The following is a 20283-nucleotide window of genomic DNA, read 5'->3' on the forward strand; positions in this document are numbered from 1 at the left end:
CCGTCGATCATTTTAAAACACAAATGAATAATAATTTACGCAGTAACGGATGAGTGTAGAAATGTAAGGAATGACTTTACTTAAGTAAAACTACTGATTTAGGAATATAGTCAAAAAAACGTAAAAGTATCCATAAAAGCAACTGAATTACTGTAACGTGAGTTACTTTCACCTCTGCCGATGACGGTAAACGTAGAAATTTACTCAGTGATTTTCTAACTAAAACTAAACTAGCTTCACTGTTGCTTTGAGTCCTCTATGTGGTCAATAAGAGGAACTACACCTCAAAATAATATCACTTTATTATTAAAAATAAAGAAACTTCACTCTAGCTATGAAAATAAATCTTTAATTTGCACACGCGATACCATGAATGCCACAGAGTGAAGCACGTGCAAACTTCTGCATTAAATTGAAACGACAGAACCCTTTGTTCTCTCTCACTCCCACTTAAGTAATGTGGAGTTCTTTGACGAGCCTGAAACTGAAGCTTTATTACATTTCCTCACTTTTAATGAGACAGAAACTGGGTGACTATGACTTCATTTTTTTTTTTTTTTTTTGAGTTAAGATTAAACACGTCTCTGCTGCATTCCTGTCAGCAGGACATCTGCACGGAGATCTACACGTGGAGGAAGGAAAGAGCCTTCACTGATGTTTGGGATGAGCTTTTCAAAAGGAAAAACCTCCTTTGGGAAGTGGTTATGGCAGTGAGAATAAAAGGGTGCGATTACTGTGGATTTTAGCGTCTGTGGAGAGTAAATGGAGGAAAGAAAACTAGACTACGATAGGGGGGAAAGTGTGTGGATTAAACAAACATGTAGAGGATGAAGGAATTGAAGACAGAATGTAAAGTCGAGCATGAAATTGCATCAGTGCCACGGCTGATTGGACACTTAAATAGCACAGCACACCTTCTTTTTATTGCAGGAATTTCATTAAATGCTAAAATGAGCGAACTTTTACAGCAGTGGGAAGCTTATAGTTGGTGGTTAGTTATGGTCATATTCACACACTGACAACAATGCCTCTTCTATAGAGGCTTTTCACGACGTGTCGCGTCGCATCTGGTGGTGTGGCTGGTGATGACAAAAAAGGTGGTGTAGAAAAAGTCTTCGGGATAACTGATTTGTAAATAATAGGCAGTTTATTAATACAATCAATTTCCTATAAACAAGTCACAAAAAATGAGCTGCGGTCCGATCGATGCAAACTCTGAACTCGTTCGGGGAAAGCAAAGCATATATATCTTCGGGGTGTGTCTTTAACATTAGCTCATCACCATTTAAAGGAAACAACTCAGTTCTGGGCACCAACGTAAGGAAAACAGTCTATTTATCAAATAGAAACTTGAACTGGACCACAAGCCTGTCAAACACCTGCGGATACAATGTATACAAACTTGAGGAAAACACGTCTTACATCTGGAATCATTCTGTTGTATGGCAAGCCCTTTTAACATTTAATAAGATATCTGAAATTCAATTGCAGATATCTGCAATTCAATTGTTACATGTAAAAATGTAATTGCAGATATCTGTAATTCAGTTTCTACATGTCGAAATGACATTTTGACATGTTGAAATATATTTGTTAAGTGTGAAAATGGCTTTACCGATATCTTGAATTAACATTTCAACATGTCAAAATTACATTTGAACATGTTCAAATGTAATTTCCACTAGTGAAAACTAAATTGCTACTTGTCCGCCAGACTTATTAAATGTTGAAAGGGCTTGCCATATCTGTTGTCTTCCTTGTCAAGTAACAAGCTGAACAGACATCCTCGTTCACCAAAAGATGTACACATCCCGTTAGTATCAACTCAGGTACCCCCCAGAGCCTTAAGATTTATTACTCAAAGAGGAACTTTGTGGACACAAAGTCTGAGAGGCATGTTGTTCCATCCTTATCATAATAGACCCAAATTCTTGTGAAAATCCCCATGGTGTTATTGTTTAAATCAGGGCCTCTTGTTTAACCTGTAGTATCTCTCATATGTGTTTTGCCTAGAGTCAATTCTTTACTCAAAAAGGACTATAAACCTTTAATATCACATGTTAAATGCTTTAATACACTTCAGTCATCAACCCGGAAGTCGCCATTTTGGAGGTAAGCAGCAGGTTTACAAACAGCACGCAAATGAGCAAATCCCGAATTCTGAGAGGAAATGGTGAAGTATTGCCGTGTTTTTGGCTGTACAAATCGGTCAGACCGTGAAAAACATGTGGAGTTTCATAGACTGTCACAAGTTATAACAGATCAGGGAAGAACAATGTCTGCATTTTATCGTCAGGACAATCAGGAGAGCAGTGACATGAGACTCACCATACGCGCTGCTCTATTTTGTATGACCTGTCGTTTTTTAATCTGAGCTGCTGATGGACAGTAATCCAACTGCAAAAAATCCAATGCTTGGGTAATGTGTACTCTTGACTTGCGTGTCAAACAATATGAATACCTTTTTTATCATTACTGTATACCTCTTGCCATTTTAGCACTTATAGATTCAATGTGTTTTGTCCATGTTAGTTTGTGGTCTATAATGGTTCCCGAAAGTTTTGCCTCATGGACTTGTGTGTAATTTTGACCCCTTGAATTTCCAGAGTAAGTTTGAAAAAGTGACCTTTTTTTCCCCCAAGGACTGCATGTTTCCTTCACTTTGAGCAGGAAGTTCATTTCAGAAAAACCTCTCAACATTTTTCTTGCATAACTCTCACATCACTATTCCGCAATCAATCCTTTCCCTCCATGTTTTTCTCTTTATTCTTCATTTACAAACTGAAAAACCACCAGGAGTCTCAACATTATGAAAGATTGCTCAACCCTGTTCTACACAGTCAGCCGCCGAGGACGTGTTTCCAGCGTCGTGTATAAATATGTTCACCGTCTTATCTCCAAGTTTGGGCTGAATGACATCTCGCACTCGGAAAGGTTCACGCCAAGTTTGAAAACTGCCAAGTTTATTTCTAAAGGAGCTGTCTGTCAAAATGAGTGGCTCCTACACTGGCACAAAGAGACTATCACTCACACACACACTCTGTTAAACCAACCATCTGTCAGATCCCTCGCCCTGAAGCAGGAGTCCATATGCCGAGATCTACGCAAGGCGAGATACACACCGGCCCAGAAGGAGGGTGACACTCAAGGGAGGAGCTTTACGCCACAAAGAAGGTAAGAAAAAAATAAAGCTTTATTTACTCTCACAAGGACAATTCTTTTATTTGAGTATATTGTTTAATAATGACAGTATAATGCTCAGCTGTACCAAATCAAATGTCCTTCTGTATGTTATTTCTAGACTTTCAAACAAACAATAGAATCTGGAAACAAATCCAGGTTTTGAGAAATTAAACTGATACATATAAATTAGGTACATATACAGTATGTTAAGGTTTAGATTATTCTGACCACTTTTTTCAGGAAATTTGATCTCCTGACATGTTTCGACTGTCACCTCTGAGGAAAACTGGCAGTGGACAGTGGAAACATGTCAGGAGATCAAATTTCCTGAAACAAAATTATCTGAATAAACAAAACCTTAAAGATGATATCCGGAGTTTCTGAGAAACGTCTCGATGTCCCGCCCTAATCATCTTCACTTCCTCTGCAATCTACCAGAAGCCACGCCTCTACTTTTCTGCACGCGCAGCGCGGAACATAAGGTCGCATTGATATACTGTATATCTATGGGTCAGGTAGTAGCCAAAATCATATTTATGCGTCTGATGTGACGCACGGCCTTGTTTCCGTACACAGATCCACATTCACTTTGATTGACAGTCTCAGAAACAGGAAGTCAAAGCCTATTGGCTGAGTGCACTCCATTTGAATAGGGGTCTATAGGACGAAGGAGGGACTTATATACATTAATGTATATGAATGACCACTGGCAGTAGACCATTGTAAAAGACTCATTAGGTCTTTTTTCTCATTTCAAAAGAATCATACATAAACATAGATTTCTCAGAAACTCTGGATGTCAGCTTTAACATATGTTTTAAAAAAAAAAAGACAAAATTAACTTGCGAGAACTAAATTAGGTACAGTCGCTGTAAATTATTGAACCAACCACTTCCATTTTTCCATCCAGACAGTTGACAAAGCAAAGCTGGATGTTGATATTGCAGCTTACACGGAAACACCCAAATACGGACACGATGGGAGAAATATCAGATAACGGTGACAAGATAAAGAAAGCAGAACAAAAACGAAGAGAATTAAGTGAAAAAAAACTTTTCTTCTTCATCGCCATTCTAAAGGACTCCAAGTCCCACAATGCAATTGTGTAAAACTTTCCAAAGTTCAAGTCTCACGACTGTTTGAGAACGAACCTATTGTTTGTAGTGGAATCAATTACAATCGTGCGAGTCACAATTTCCCGCTTTGTGAATAAATTCTTCCATTGTTCAGATGAAACGAGGCCGACACTGTTTTTACTGGTGTTACTTATCGTTTCTTAGCAGCATGAAGAATATTTGTCATATTAATGGGTTTGGATTCATCTGGTGGAAGGAACCAGAGGTACAGAATGGTAAAGCTATGGTAGTTGTTGGCAGGGACAACTACGTATGTCATTTTGTTAAATAGATTTTTAAAAACTACAGCTGTCGTCATAAAACATCTACAGTCCCTGTGGCAAACTGATAGTCACACCAATAAATATGGATGTGGCCAATTTACAGACTCGGGGTGCGGTCCTTGGCTCCGTGGGCTTGCTCGGGTCGATGCCGCTATTTGGCCTGGGGGGCATCTAGCGGCTCTTGCACACACACATCGGTTCGCGGATACACCACCAAACGCTTTCTGATGTTTCACCTTCTTTAATCTCACCAGTTTGTCACCAGAAGGGCACAGTATATAGTAACATCACAATTTACTTTCAGCACAACTAAAATAGTTGCGTGCTAATCCTTTCTTTAACTGTCCACCCTAACTCCCTCTCCCCTGTTCTTTCCACTTTCAACACTTTGCTGCCTCGATGGAGCAATAAACGACACATTATCAGCCTTTTTCAATGGAGTACACTGTAGATTATTTATCTATTCCCTTTTATTAAAGCAAAAGAAAATAACCCATAATTGACCAGTTAATAACCTCTTATTCAAACAGAATAATCTAACAATATCACCCTGCACCTTTCCTCAAACCAACCTCTGTTTTACATCTTTTTTTAACGGATTAAAAGCTTATAACTTTTAAAATACAACTTTGCATGGATTGACATCGATACCTCTTATTTAGTGCATTTCCCTCTTTCTTCTTGAAGGGGAACATATTATTCTTATCCTGGCACACTGTAGATACACACAGAAATCAGCACATAATGCAACAGGAAGCTCACATTTGGTTTCAACTACAAAGACGTGGAAAGTTAGCGTAAAACTGTTGTCATGGAATTACAAATAAACTGTGAATTTGCTGATACCGTTTATCAGTCAAAAAAAATAAAAACAAAATAAAAAACAAGATCTTTCACATTTATGTCTATACGTATGTTAGGATTGACACTATGATATGGCGTTAGGGGCAACAGATGAGGTGCATTTCTTGATGTGTTTTAATCATTGCACGCACACAAAAGCAGCAACAAGTTCACTGGCTGCTAGTTTGACCTTCAACTGTCCTTGTCTGTATCAGTGAACTCCACTGGCCGACGAGCGCCCAGTGTGGGAGCTCAGTCACCATTATTGTGTGAATGTAATTAATGGTGTAAAGTACCTGGATACAGTTAAGAGGATGAAAAGGAATACATTTTAGGTCCAATTCCTCACCACATGTTGAAAAAGAAGCATCTACTCAACACTACACTAACATAAACCCGTTTGCACACACGCATTAGTACGAGTAGCTGTGTTGTGTGTTTTGTTTGTGTGTCCGTCTCATGTCCAATGTTGACCCAAATGCTCCTGATTTGTACTTTACATATTTAACCCCCGAATTGAAACAACGCTACTTTAAATACTGCTCGTGTCTAAAAGTTCTGCAGTTCTGGAAGGTTCTTGTAGAGATCCAGTGAATCTGGGTTGGAGAACGCTCCTCTCTGCACCACCTCCCGACCAGCGAGCACCTGTTTCACAGCCACCTCCACCTTCTTACCGCTGATGGTGTACTGCAAAAAGAAATGACAAGCATTATCAGCAATGCTTGGCTTCAGAGTAGGGGGCAATTACATCTAAAATCATCCATGTTCAATTACAACATAATTACGAATACGTTGACTGTAATTTTTATTGTAATTGGGAAAAAATGCCAATTAGTATTTGTCCCCTGAAAGTCAATTACAATTATTCTCAATTACTAAAGTTCAATTACAAATAATCACAGTTACTGAGCCTGAAATAAATAACCCCATTAAATTGAACCATCATAGTGCATTAGCGTTCTTTATGAGATTTGTCTCAAAAATATATCCATTTGCACATCTATTTTCTTGATTTTCACAAAAACAATCAAAAAAAACATGCAAAAATATAAAAGTGTGAAAACATTAAAAAAGCATGCAACAATCTAAAAAACTAATGTGAAATCATAAAAAACACGTGAAAATATAAAAAAAAACATGCAAAAATATAAAAGAACATGTGTGAAAATATTAAAAAAGCATGCAAAAATCTAAAAAACACATGTGAAATCATAAAAAAACCACGTAAAAATATTTTTAAAAACATGTGAACATATAAAATGCATGTGAAAATATAACAAACACGTGAAAATATAAAATACACGTAAAAATAATAAAAAAAAAACACATGTGAAAATATAAAAAACATGTGAAAATTTTGGATATATTATATACAAATCTCTCCCCATAAGTTTTGACCCATATCTTAAATCAGCTGTAAAATACACTAAAAATAATATAATCAATTTGTTTTTTTTATCACTTGGTTACCTTGTTAGGCTTCCTATCCATGAAAATATTGGTATTAATGTACTTTGTGTGAATAAAGAAAAATTTGGTGTGAACGTATGAGCCTTTTTTCTGTCAGTTTACCCCTAGATTTACTTTGTTTTTTTTTTTTTTTAAATGATAAAATGAACCTTTTACGAGAAGCAACAGGTTAATGTATAGAACTGTAACATGGTTCCCCAGGTTTACATTTAAATACGTTGTTACGATTACAATTAGAACAGCAACATCTATTTTTCAATTACGATTACAATTATGTTTATATCATAATTATAATGAATTACCAATTGCAATTGACCCCAACCATATGCAGAGTTTTCAGGGGGAGCGTTGCCCCCCAGTGGTCAGAAGTTTTCATTAGTTTTCCTAAATTAATTTGATAAAAATTCAATTCTTAATATAATGTACATATACAAACATTTTAAGTGCCATAAAACAAAGTGACTGTACAAATTATATATGAATTAATTTGTTCTTTTAGAAATGCAAGTTTTTTTTTTTTGGCGCTGGAGTCATGTGACTTGGTTCTTCTTCTGTTGCGTAATTCTTCTTCATGACGTAAATGGGGCAGCGACACTGCACCCAGCAGTTCATGTATGGTACTGCAGCAAAAATGATGCCGAAAGCAGCCGCCGGATTTTTAATGACGCGGTCAGCCTCACAGAGCTAAAAAAGAAAGAAAGAAATAAGTTTCTTCTTGTCAATGGGACGTTACGTGAGAAACATTTAATCCCTTAACCCCCAATTTCCACTGGATGCGGGTGCACTGCGTTACGTCTCTGCCACGCCACCAGAGCCGATAGGTTCACACTTTAGTCTGTGTGTTTATTTCTACCAGGTCCAGTGCGCTGCGTGTCTGCTCCTTCCCAGCAGCGACAGTCCGGAGCCCTCTGGCAGAGATACGCATGGCGGATGCCGGAGCACGACGCAACAACTCAGCACAGAGCAAATACAGTGAAACAGGAAGTTAAGCACATACTAAACATTAAAACATCGGGTTACTTTTCAAAATAAAACACTTCAGATCATATTTCATCATATTATCTCTTCTCTGTTGGCTGTAGCTTAAAAAAAATGTGGCTAGGACAACAACAACAAAAGGTAAATGTTATATTTTAATACCTTAAAACATGCAACAAACAAACAAGCTGTGAAACTCAATAATGTAAAATACACATATGTCTGAAAAGTGTTAATGTGCTTCCCTGTCACCCCTTTATCGTTATTTATTTATTTCCACCTTTATATGTGTCATTCAATCTATTTCCCTGGCTCTATTAACCACACAAATGCCCGTCTGTGTCTGTACTTGTTTGTGAATATTGCTGCACTTTATTGTTGTATATGTCATTGTAATTCACTATTTTTAACACTTCCTTTAACTGCGTTCTCGCACGATTATGTAAACATCGCGAGAACTCCTCGGTCTCGTGACGTCAACCGGATCGGAGCCGTGGCGCAGCGGAGACGTATCCAGTGGAAACCACGAGTAAGAGCGTGAATGAGTGAGAACTTGCATTTTGATTCCTATTCGAGATGGTGGACGTTATGACGCGTCAACGCAATTTTTTGTACATTATCAATTGTTACTAATCATTTTTGCATTACTGTATATGTTACACACATTGTGGTTGGCGCGCATCTCGAGACGTTATTTAAATCAATTTTTTCTTTTGCCCGCCCCCCGCCCCGGCAAGAATCTCAAACTCCGCCTATGACCCCAACCCTGCTTGGTCTTGACTTTTCATGCTGTTTAACTGTGAAAGGATGTTCTGATTGAACTCCTCCTATTGACCCTCTTACAGGAATGTCTTTGGTCTCCAGCAGCAGTGCGGGGACGTGTCGTGCTGACAGGGCTTTACGGATCGCTCCTTTGATCTTTGTCACCAGCTCAGGACAGAAGGGTTTTCCAGGGGCCATCAATAAGAACAAAATGACTCTCTCCTCTCCGTCAGCGTTGTACTGAGGGACGCAGAGGCTGTCCGACACCTCCTCAAAGGCCTCCACTGCACAGAGGACATGGTAAAAAAAAAAAAGGAAGGATGGTCAAAGAGGCACAACATTAGCAAAGGATAAAGAGAAAATATTAACTTTGCAGATTAATCTAAAAAAAAAAACAAAAAAAATCCCATCAAATGTACAAAAACAATGATGTATGCTGATGATGTTTGACAACACACGAACTCACCGATGTTGTAGATCTCTGAGCTGCCATATCGAACCCCGTTAGGGTTGAGAGTGCCGTCACTGCAAAACAAACACACTTCAAACCTTCATGTCACTCATGTAACCTTCAGTGCATTTAAATGAACCTATAGGATCTGCTTTAGAGCCTTCGTTTTAACTTGCAGATAGACTCTTAGCTTTACTAACAGGAAAGCTAGATTAGGAGACGCTCAAAAAACCTCAATATATCTTTTTTAAAGTGCAAACTAGTTTAATTTAAACATTCTACAATTGGAAAAAAAATAAATGTAAAAAAATAGCAAACCCTGAAAAAAAAACTTCAATAAATCCCATAAAAACTGTTTTATTATATCATTGATTTTAAGTGCAGGCCGATATAATGCAATACTTGTTTGTTTGGTTTTTTTTGCTGATATTGAAACGAGATCTGATATATATATAAATCACAATTCAACTCAAAGTAATATATGTTAAACATCTTCAGCTGGTTCATCACATTTATATATATATAAAAAAAGCATTTAAATGTGTTTTATTTCTGAAGCTACTGAAAACAGAAAATGTCTAGTAGTTGAAGAAAACACCAGAGAATTATACTTTCCTTCACATGTGGTTATAAATGAAACCTGAGTGTCAAAATGTTGTGAGAATATTTCTTTTGCATAACTGTGTAAACAGAAGAATTGCAGCTGAACAACAATGCTAAACATGACTCAGCATTGAGAGGACCTCCTCCAAAGAGAAGATGATTTATTTCTGACCTTCTGCCCAACATGACGAGGCCTCCTGTCTTAGGGTTGATTTTGCAGTAATCTCCATGGGCCCACACTCCTGTGGGACACAATTCAAGCCAAAGTGGCAGTTAGCAGCGTTAAAAGAATAACAACAAAGCAAATCACAATATAATTCCCTTTTATTTTAATTTTATTAGGCACACCTCGCTGGTATGAGGCTCCTCCAAATCAAAGATTCAACACAAACTCGTAAACCTTCCTCAGAGATGTAGATTCATATGAAACTTATCATAGTTGCTACTGATTTCAGCTGCAAATCTGATAAAATTATAGCTGCTGCACAGCAATGTTCGAGGCCAGGCAATTTTAGGCAAAACAAGTCGATTTAAAACAGCTGTCAAAAATGCAGTTATTGAGACAAAAATACACAAAATGCACATAGACCGCACAGAGAGGCTTGGTTTATTGGCTCCATAAGTAAAAAATATTTTGCAGTGACTCATTTTGCATGGGAGCAAAATTTGAAACACTGTAAAAAAAAATAAATAAAAATAAACACTGATATTTCCAAACATCATCTACCATGACTCCAAAATGTAGTCATTTTTAAATAAACACTGAAAACGTATTTAGCAAGAATTTGTAAGTACACGTTTACATTACCACTTACAGTCAAACTAGTTATTGCACTTAGGGTTAATTTTGAATCATTTAATGTGCTGTAACAAGTTTGGTGTCATTTGAGCAAAAACTGTGGGAGGAGGTTTTTTAAAGGAAAAAACAATGACGTCTTCATCATTTGCAATAGGTTTGAATGTAAAAAAGTTTCTTGCTTTTTTGGGACAACATTTTGATGTAAATATCAGTTCTGTAGGACATGTTATGGTTGATTTGTTGTGATTTTTCAAAATGTTCTAACTTTAGAGGTTTCCTGTAGCGCCACCTTTAGAACGACTGGCCTGTATTTGCAGCTGATTCTGATCTAAACACTTTTCTAATCCATTCTGATGCTTGGTTTGAATTCCAGCTTCCTGGAAGTCGATGCCACAGAGAGGCAAACCTGGGGCACGAACGAGCACAACAGATTTGGTTAAGTACGCAGACAGTCAAGTCAAAAGAGCACGAGTTGGAACCAACCGCACTACTGCCCTCACCACACATAAGATGTTTAGAATAAAAATATACTAATTGAGGTAAAAAAATTTTAAAAAAAAATAAACATTTATACAAAAAGTACACAAAACAACAGAAATGCACAAAAATTTGCAAAATGACTCCAGAAAAAACACAAAATTACAACAAAAACTGACAAAATAAGTGTAAATATACACAAAACGGTTACAAAAACACACAACATGACTCCAAAAAAACATACATTACAGAAAAATACACCAAACGACAAAAAAAATATGAAAGTGAGTCAAAAAAAAAACAACTAAATATTTATACAAAAAAAATACACAAAATGACAACAGAAATGCACAAAACTACACCAGAAAAGCTAAAAAAATACACAAAATGACTCCAGAATCACTACAATGGCAACAAAAAACAATAATTATCCAAAAAAACACAAAAAGACAACAGAGAGATACAAAAATACACATAATGACTCCAATAAACATGCATTACAGAAAAATAAACCAAATGACAAAAATATAAAATGAGTAAAAAAAACAACACATTGATCATGCACATGTCCCATAGAATTAAACCAGGGAAATCACACATGCTATTTTACTTTGCACCCACAAATATATATATAATATATAATATATAATATATATAATACTACAGAGTACAGAGTATGTATACCTCTTTGTACATGCAACCTTCAAACACTACTCATTTGGCCATTGGTCCTAATTACAGTCGTATCTGAGGTCACAAGTTTGGGTCTCCTTCCTGACACCTCCTTTACAGCCATAATTGACAACTCCACTTAAGCTCCTCCCACTATATGAATACCCCCGACGGGCACTGTACTAGTTTTCATAATTGTTAACCACATTTGTGTAAGACATAGAACTGTTTGCGTTGAAATTGTAATTGACAATTTTTATAGAATTTCCATGGTAATTACAATTACAAAGTCAATTATCTGAACTCAATTACAATTATAATTACACCATTATTGCCATTAATCATCAATTACAAGAAAATTATAATTGACCCCAGCCCTGCTGTGAATCAAACATGAATGAAATGAATTACACGAATAAAATACCTTTTAATTGTAAAACCCTTTGTGTTACTGTGCAAATATTTAACACAGTTACACTTTAGCTCACCAGGATATGAGGAAAAGTAGGCTTTGTGATATTTGCTGCCGTTCTCATCATTCCAAAAGTGTGTTGGCTGGCAGGGGATCGGCTTCAGGCAGACGAGCTCCCCACACTCCCCCCAAACAGGTTTACCTGTGAGCACACACACACGCGCACACACACACACACACACACAAACGCACAAGAAAGTTTAAAGGGTTAACGTTTCATCCAACACTGTGGACAAACTGGTTGGCTTTGGTGTGGCTTCACTCGCTCCATGCGCTCCTCCCTCAGCGCGGTTTCATATGTTTAAAGACCGACTCAAATAATCCCAACCTCTTCCTACCAAAGTGCCTTTAAATCATCCCTGGATCTACTCTGCTTTGAGCTGGTGAAGACATGCCAGTACAGCCTGCTACTGGGAGCTGGGGAAAGACTACAATCATTGTATAGAAAAGAAAAAATAACACACACACACACACACAATAAAGGCTTTGAACAGTCCCAGCAGGACAAATAAACAACACAGTGTGCCAGTTAAAAAGCTCAAGGAAATACATTTCCCTCAAGTTTGTACATGGAATTATTGCCTGAAAGTTCCCTAATTATAGCTGCCTTTTGTTAACTATTTCCTACAAACAAATGAAAACAAGAATCTCCCCGATTGGAGAGTTTGCTCAGATTATCAGAAATTGTTCCTTCCAACATTTTGGTGATCCAGTAACTCTCTTTTTGTTGAGATCAGAATCCCTCCCTCGCACTCTTACCGTCCAGGTTCCAGGCCTCCACGGCCATGCCGAGGTTTCTCGTCTGAATCTCTCCCCGATAAACTGGAACTGTTGGGTTCTGACCCATGAAACACGACACAATGTCTGTGCCACCTGAAAAGACAGGGACAATAAAGGGTTAGATCAGACATAAGTCACATGCAGCCCTCAATGTGTGGGCCCCGAAAAAAAAATACACAAAAACGACTCTAAAACTCATAAAATAAATCCAAAAATACATAAAAGGTCAACAAATATATACAAAAGATTCACAAATATACACAAAATAAAAGAAACATTTACAAAACGACACCAAATCCACTAAAAAAAACAACAAAAATACACATAAATACACTAAAGGTAAAAAAAAAAATGGAACAACAAAAAAGAGAAAAACACAAATGACTCCAAACCCCCTGAAATGAAAAACAAAAATACCAGTATACAATATCAATCCAAAACCCAATAAAACAAAAATAGGTAAAAGCTTTGTTAAATCAGAGATTTTCAACCTTGGGGTCACCTGGAAATAAAATAGGGTCACCTGAAATAAAAACATTAAAAAAATTATTCATTAAAATTACAATTTTTTATTTAAAAAAAATGTGATTGCAGAAGGTCCTTAGAGCAGGGTTTTTCAACCTTGGAGTCAAATTAAATTAAAATGGGGTCGCCTGAAATGTATAGTAATAAAACAAAAAAAATACTCAAAACTTTAAAAAAACATTTTTTAACACTGGATATATTATTTAGATTTTTTTTTTTGTATTTAAGGATTATTTAAGGTAGGAGAGGGAAATATAATATAATTTAAGAGTTTTACGTATCAATAAAAAATTTAGGTAAGAAAATGAAGAACCAACACTAAAATACAGACGTGTTTCTGTTTTAAGGGGTAGAAATGTGAAATAAGTGATCAAATAACTTAAAGTTACTCTCAGAAGAAGAAAACTATAAAACTGACAATAATGGATTAAAATAAATTAATTTAATGTAATGCCTTTTCGAGTAATTCAGTGTAGCATTTCATTGTTTTTGTTATTCCTTTTTGTCATTTGCATATTCTTGGTTAATGTTATTTTACAGAATTGGCCTTTGGTTTCATCCAATTGTTTATTTTTTTTGGTTTTCTTTACCGTGCATGATGTAGAGAAACTGGCATACAGCAGAAACAAAAACCGTCTATTCACAATTTCATACATAAAGCAACCAAAGCATTCACCAAATCAGATTTTTTTCTTAGAAAAACAAAAAACCAAAACAAAACCCAACAACAAAAAAAAACCAATATTTGAGCCTATAAAACATTATGTGTGTGGTGTAGGATGTGTGGCTTGTTTACTTCACAGAGTTGTAAAGCAGAAGTTTTAAATAGATGTTGGTGCTTGTGAATAAAGTATTTGACTTTTAAAAGTCATTTTTGAACACTCACTCGTCACAAAGTGATAGATACATAGGTCAGGGAGGAATAATGAGCTCTACGCTCTGTGCAGATGTCGTGACATCATGCCCAATTATTCTTTCCGGCACTACAATATCAACAGCTCAAACTGGGCAGTTACCTGTGACGGTTACCTGCATATGCCTGGTTGGTGGAGGGGGTGGGGGCGCTACTGTGAAGCCCTGCTTACCATCATTTATAGCTTCTGACACCCTTCACTTGTCTCACTTCCCATTGTTTATGTATCTTCTTCTTTGATAGACTCCATCCATCTGTAGCCTTCATCTCAACTCCTCCCTGTCATTCTTTCCCTCCATTCTCTTCTCTTTCTTTCCCTCTTGTTCCCTCCTTCATTCGCTCTCTGCTGGATTCTTTATTGAGCTTTAATTGGCTCCCGGGAGGAAGCAGAAAATTGTCTTCAGATTAAAAACGCACACCTAAAGCTGACTGACACACTTTGTTATCGTACTCTACTGATTAAGTTGAGTAAACACAGACGCACACAAAGCTACACTTTCTGCCAAAAGTGGAGCTTCCGTCTCATCACCTGCCATCAATGTGCATGAGAGCGTGAGGTGTGTTTATTACACACGAGGGTAACTTTGAACTGTAGAACACCATCGAACAGAATGTGTGTAGTTGCAGTGTATCATTAATATATAGGTGTCTATTCCAGCAAGTTGTTTTTGAGGATGTACGTCTGCAGAGTTTGGGTTTGGAAGAAAATAAAGAACAGGGAGCGAAGAGATAATCAAAGGATGCTATCACGAAAAGATGGAAACGACAAAGAAAATAAAGGGATGGAAGTAAGAAAAAGAAAAAAAAGAATGGCAGAGGAAGAGTGTTGGGAGGGAACATATGGGGAGTCAGATGGAGGTATATTAGCATCGAAAGAATCCAGCAGGGAAAGTGTTAAGATCACTCATTGAAAAGCAACAGGGTTCTGACACACCTGCTGACTGGCAAACACGCACACACAAACGCACACACGCACGCTGCAGTTTTCATGGACCAAATGTTAGCATTCACATGTTAACACAAGCACGCAGAGAGACACACACAGTGGCACAGGGGGACATCGGCTAAGGGGCCCCTCACCAGATGTCACCATGGCCACCAGTCACCCGCTTACACTTGGATAAAACCCTAGGAACATACACACACACACACACACGCACACACACACAGGCTTGACCTCAGGGGTCAAGGTCAGGTCAGTTGGCAGCCGATAGGGTTGCAGCCTGCTGCTGCCATTGGCAACAGGAAGGAAATGAAGCAGGGGAAAGATGGAAGTTCCTGGCAAATACACAAACAGCAAATCAGGCCTTTGGTATTAAAACAATGCACTAAAAATATAGAGACCAGCAATATAATTATTATATAAATATTGGCCAATATTTGCCGTTAAATATAATATTGGTTGACTTTGGTATCGATTGTTTCACTGATATGAGCTGTGCTTTGTGTTACTGAATTTAATGTGTTTATGGTGTTACAGTGCCATCCAGTGGTGGGAAAGAATATTGTTTGGGTTTCCCGCCCTGACTTTAAAGGGGCAGTATTATGAAAAAATCACTTTACAATGGTTTTGCTACAGTGATATACATTCCATTGTTCATTTATCCATTCAGAGGTCCAAAGTTGAAAAAGTTCTGTTTCCTCCCTCCCTTGTTATTCCACATTTTGTAAAAAGTCAGCTCCAAACGGGCAAGTTGGACTTTTCTCGTTGTGACATCACATCGCGGAAACTCCTCCTCCTGACAATCCTGCCTCCTCCTACCCTATAAGAATCCAGTATATACGTAGATAAACCGAAGAGCACTCACAATCAGTTTCACTTTTAGTAGCCGTGACACCGCCTTGTATCGCCTTTATGCAATGATCCAACGTGTTTGTGACTCAATGCGATGCAGCGGTGGGACTATCACCTTAAACGGACTATTCCTGTGAGAGGTGAGGAGGACAAGAAAGTGACGTAGCAGATCATGTGAGGATTTGAAACAGCTTGAAGTTTTATAGGCTGACATTACGCTGTCAATATTATGACATGACACCTGTCATTAGCATGAATAAGGTGTCATGAAGGCTGTCATTAAGTGTTGTTGGTTACCCGAACCCTTCGATACGCCAACTCTTTGTTACCCGAACCCTTCGATACGCCAACTCTTTGTTACCCTAACCCTTCGATACGCCAACTCTTCGTTACCCTAATCCTAACCCTTTGATACACTAGCTCTTTGTTATCCTAATCCTAACCCTTCGATATGCCAACTCTTCGTTACCCTAACCCTAAACCTTCAATACGCTAACTCTTTGTTACCCTAACCCATCGATACCCTAACTCTTCGTTACCGAACCCTAACCCTTTGATAAGCTAACTCTTCATTACCCTAACCCTTCGATACGCGAACTCTTCATTACCCTAACCATAATCCTACTGGGTCCCTCCACCTAACGCAAAAATGCCAGCACAGCTCCAAAGGTGTCATAATTTAGCAAACGACACTTAATGACAGCCTTCATGACACTTCATTCATGCTAATGACAGATAATCACAACGTAATGCCAGCCTTATGTATAAAACTTAAAGTAAAATATAATCTTTTATTCTGTATTGTTAGAGTTTCAGAGTGAACATCATCAACGACTCTTTGTTTGTTCTTACAACTGTTAACCTGCTTGGATTATTTGTTATTAGACTACTGAGGTCAAGCATATTAAAAACCAATTGGCTATGGCACTATTTCCATTCCTGAAGTTAAATAAGTATTACAAATTTGCACAATGTTTGTTTGTAGAACACATCCAGTGGGACATCACATTAAAAGTAGGTTTATTGTGTTGTTTCCTTGGAGATATATTTCAAAATTGTATTGGTTGTTTTCGAAAAATTGAAAATGTAGTGTTGGACAAAATGAGAAATCCAAAAAAAGCTAAAAACCTGTACAAATGTAATCAAGATATAGCTGAGACAATACAGTTAAAAGATTAAGGTTTGTATTTTAAACTGCGCTCAGTAGTAGAGGGAGACACAAAACAGAAACAAGAGCCAATTGGTCCATTATTCAGTTCTTGCTCATTATCTTTTTTAATGTGAGGAGTCCTTTAAGACAATAATGGATATTGCTTTGACTAAGATCTAACAATAATATGATCTGTTGTAACACTCATAAAGCACCGTATGCTCCGTGCATCCAGACTGTTGCTCTTACCACCTCAGCTTTAGCAGCAGCTGTGAAATCACGGGACGGCTTCCATCTGCCAGCCGACCTGGAGTTCATCCAAAAGCCCGTTTCAGTTTTTATAAGCTGTGCTATGTCCCACTGACACACACCTTCAATATAAAGTACATACAGTAGAAGTCACTACTAAATCCCTGCACCATGTGACCTCAGATACATGGGATGATTATTACTCAGAAATCTGCTTTACACGTCTTATTAACCATCGGAAACTGACTAACCAGAGCAGGGATGTCAAACTCATTTTAGTTCAGGAGCCAAAAATGAACCAGTTTGATCTCAAGTGGACCAGTTATTCAGGTGGGAAAAATAACTATTTTAACATCAAATGTGCCGTAGTTTTTTTAATATCAGTCCCTGCCTGATCTACACTTGAAAATTCGTGATTTTGTAAACAATTTTTGTGTAATTTAGAGGAATTTTGTGGAATTGTTTGTAAAATTTGCAAGATTCGTGGGAAAAGTTATTTCCACGATTTGCAACTAAAAATGACTGCATTCACGTGATATAAACCAAGGACAACTGCAAGCCCCTTAAAATATTGCAGAATTTCATTAAATTGGTGAATTTGAAATAACTACAACTGGATTATTTGGTCATTCACACAATAATTCATGTTATCTGTTATTTTTACTGTCTTTCCACCTTGTCAGCACATGCTGTCGAAGGTCAACGCTACATGAAGTGCTATAAAGCAGTGTTTCTCAAATGGGGGTACGCGATGGCACTACAGGGGTTACTTGAGACAGAGAGAGAGAGAGCGAGAGAGAGGGGTAAATTAACAAATGGCAGCATCTGATGTTCTTTCTTTTATATGATTTATATTTCTTTGCTTTCATCTCAGTATTTGCTATTGTTGTTTTTTTTTTATTGGTTTATTTATTTATCAGAGACGATGCAATAAATATAGTTACAATTAAGGTTTGCAGCTGATGCGACGCATAAAGAGCTTCATGTCCCTTGTTGGGCCTTTCTACACAATTTACAATAATAAAATACATTAATACAACATTTGTATAAAACTTTTTCAATCACACACATACTGTACATATACAATCACAGATGCATTCACACAGATTCAGTGCTATTTACAAATGGGTACGGCTTTGGTTTGTCATCAGCCAAGACTTAACCCTAGAAGTGAACATTTTAAACTGGTTTTAAGTTCTGTGGGGAATGAGTGCCATAGCTTCGGACCTGAATATGAAATGGTAGATTGACCAAATAAAGTCTTGCAGAGTGGAAACGTACAGTAATTGATGGAGCCTCAGGTGACTCTGTTATTGTTTTGTGTCTGTATAAATGAACTGAGTGGCTCAGGTGCTAAATTATTGACACATTTGAAAGTTATAACCTGTAAAGTGTCTTTGAGTTTCTAGAAAAGTGCTTTTAAAAATGATAATGATACTAAATATTACCAGCAGGGAAAATATACTGAATAATACAAACGAACAACCACAAAATAAACAAAATGACACCAAAAACACACAAAACAACAGAAAAACACACAAAATGATGATATAAATTATCTTGATGAGAACATGAACTGAAAATACAAGAGTTAGTCTCGGTCCCACTTCAGGAGGGAGATAACCGTAAATGATAAAAACTGCATAAATTAATCTATTCAGGAGGCACTAAATACAGTTTCATTTTGCATATTTACAAAATGAGATTCTTTAAAATGTGTTCTCACTTTTTTTTTTTTAAATTCTGATTAAAATGTTGTAGTTGGACAAAGCGGGTACTTGGATTCAGAAATTAGAGAAAGGGGGTACTTGAGCCAAAAAAAAGTTTGAGAACCATTGCTCTAAAGGGCCGGATTTGGCCCCCGGGCCATGAGTTTGACACATGTGACCAAGAGTGTCTAATCTGACACTGCAGAATGATTTTTGAACCAGGGGATTAAAACAGAAAAAGAGACAAGCCCATTTCGTTCAGATGTTTCCACTAAACTTGGTTTCCAGCGTTACACGGTTAGAGATTCAATTTACACTCCTCACAGATGAGCTTTTTGTTCGAAGCTGCTCTCAAAGGTTTGAGTTTTATCTCACAGACGCGGTGTGATGAACAGTGAGCACGGTGGAAAGCGTCGCTGCTTCCACTGAACCTCACTAATGTCTCTACCTTCAGATTTCTTGACATTTGAGTCAACGCTCATGTCCACTCTTTATACTTGCGTGTCACACTGAGTCTTTGCGCTCATTCATATGTGCCTCTGAAGCTGTATAGTATCCCCATTAGTGCTGTCATTCACAATGATTGTTCAAATGAGTGTGAGTAAGTGTGTGTGCGTGTGTGTGAGTAACGCATCAGTCAGCCGGGCCAGGCTAAATGTTAAACGTTTTATGACTCATGGGGAGAGACAGATAGCATTCTACTGCCCTGTCAGCATCACAATGGGCTGTGTGCGCGCGCTTGTGTGTGTGTGTGTGTGTGTGTGTGTGTGTGTGTGTGTGTGTGTGTGTGCGTGTGTGTGTGTGTGTGCGTGTGTGTGTGTGTGTGTGTGTGTGTGTGTGTGTGTGTGGTCCTATACAATCGACTCTCCCGGTATAGTCTTTGCATGCATCATTTCTTTTGTGTCTGTGACGCTTTGCTGCTTTACTTAACATTTACAAAAGATGTTTTTACAGACATTTAGAGAGATTTCATCGTGATAAAAAAAAGTGGTTAAAAGCTATAATTACAACCCATCTTTTACCACAATTTATGGGAACATCATCATTTAATAA

The 20283-nt window shown here is 37.5% G+C and overlaps 1 protein-coding gene across 1 annotated transcript in view; it reads right to left on the reverse strand.

Annotated features, from left to right (window-relative positions):
• Positions 1–5960: 5960 nt before the first annotated feature.
• aacs (acetoacetyl-CoA synthetase) overlaps positions 5961–20283 on the reverse strand; it is a 43604-nt gene continuing 29281 nt past the window's right edge. Inside the window, exons 13-18 of the mRNA XM_028458542.1 lie at positions 12869–12982; positions 12126–12251; positions 9862–9931; positions 9102–9160; positions 8717–8919; positions 5961–6112 (exon numbers count right to left, since the gene is read on the reverse strand). Of these exons, the coding sequence (XP_028314343.1) occupies positions 5975–6112; positions 8717–8919; positions 9102–9160; positions 9862–9931; positions 12126–12251; positions 12869–12982 (710 nt within the window). The 3' untranslated portion in view covers positions 5961–5974. The remainder of the gene's footprint in view (positions 6113–8716; positions 8920–9101; positions 9161–9861; positions 9932–12125; positions 12252–12868; positions 12983–20283) is intronic.

Source organism: Gouania willdenowi, chromosome 9 (genome assembly GCF_900634775.1).
Source record: "Gouania willdenowi chromosome 9, fGouWil2.1, whole genome shotgun sequence".
NCBI classification, from domain to species: domain Eukaryota; kingdom Metazoa; phylum Chordata; class Actinopteri; order Blenniiformes; family Gobiesocidae; genus Gouania; species Gouania willdenowi.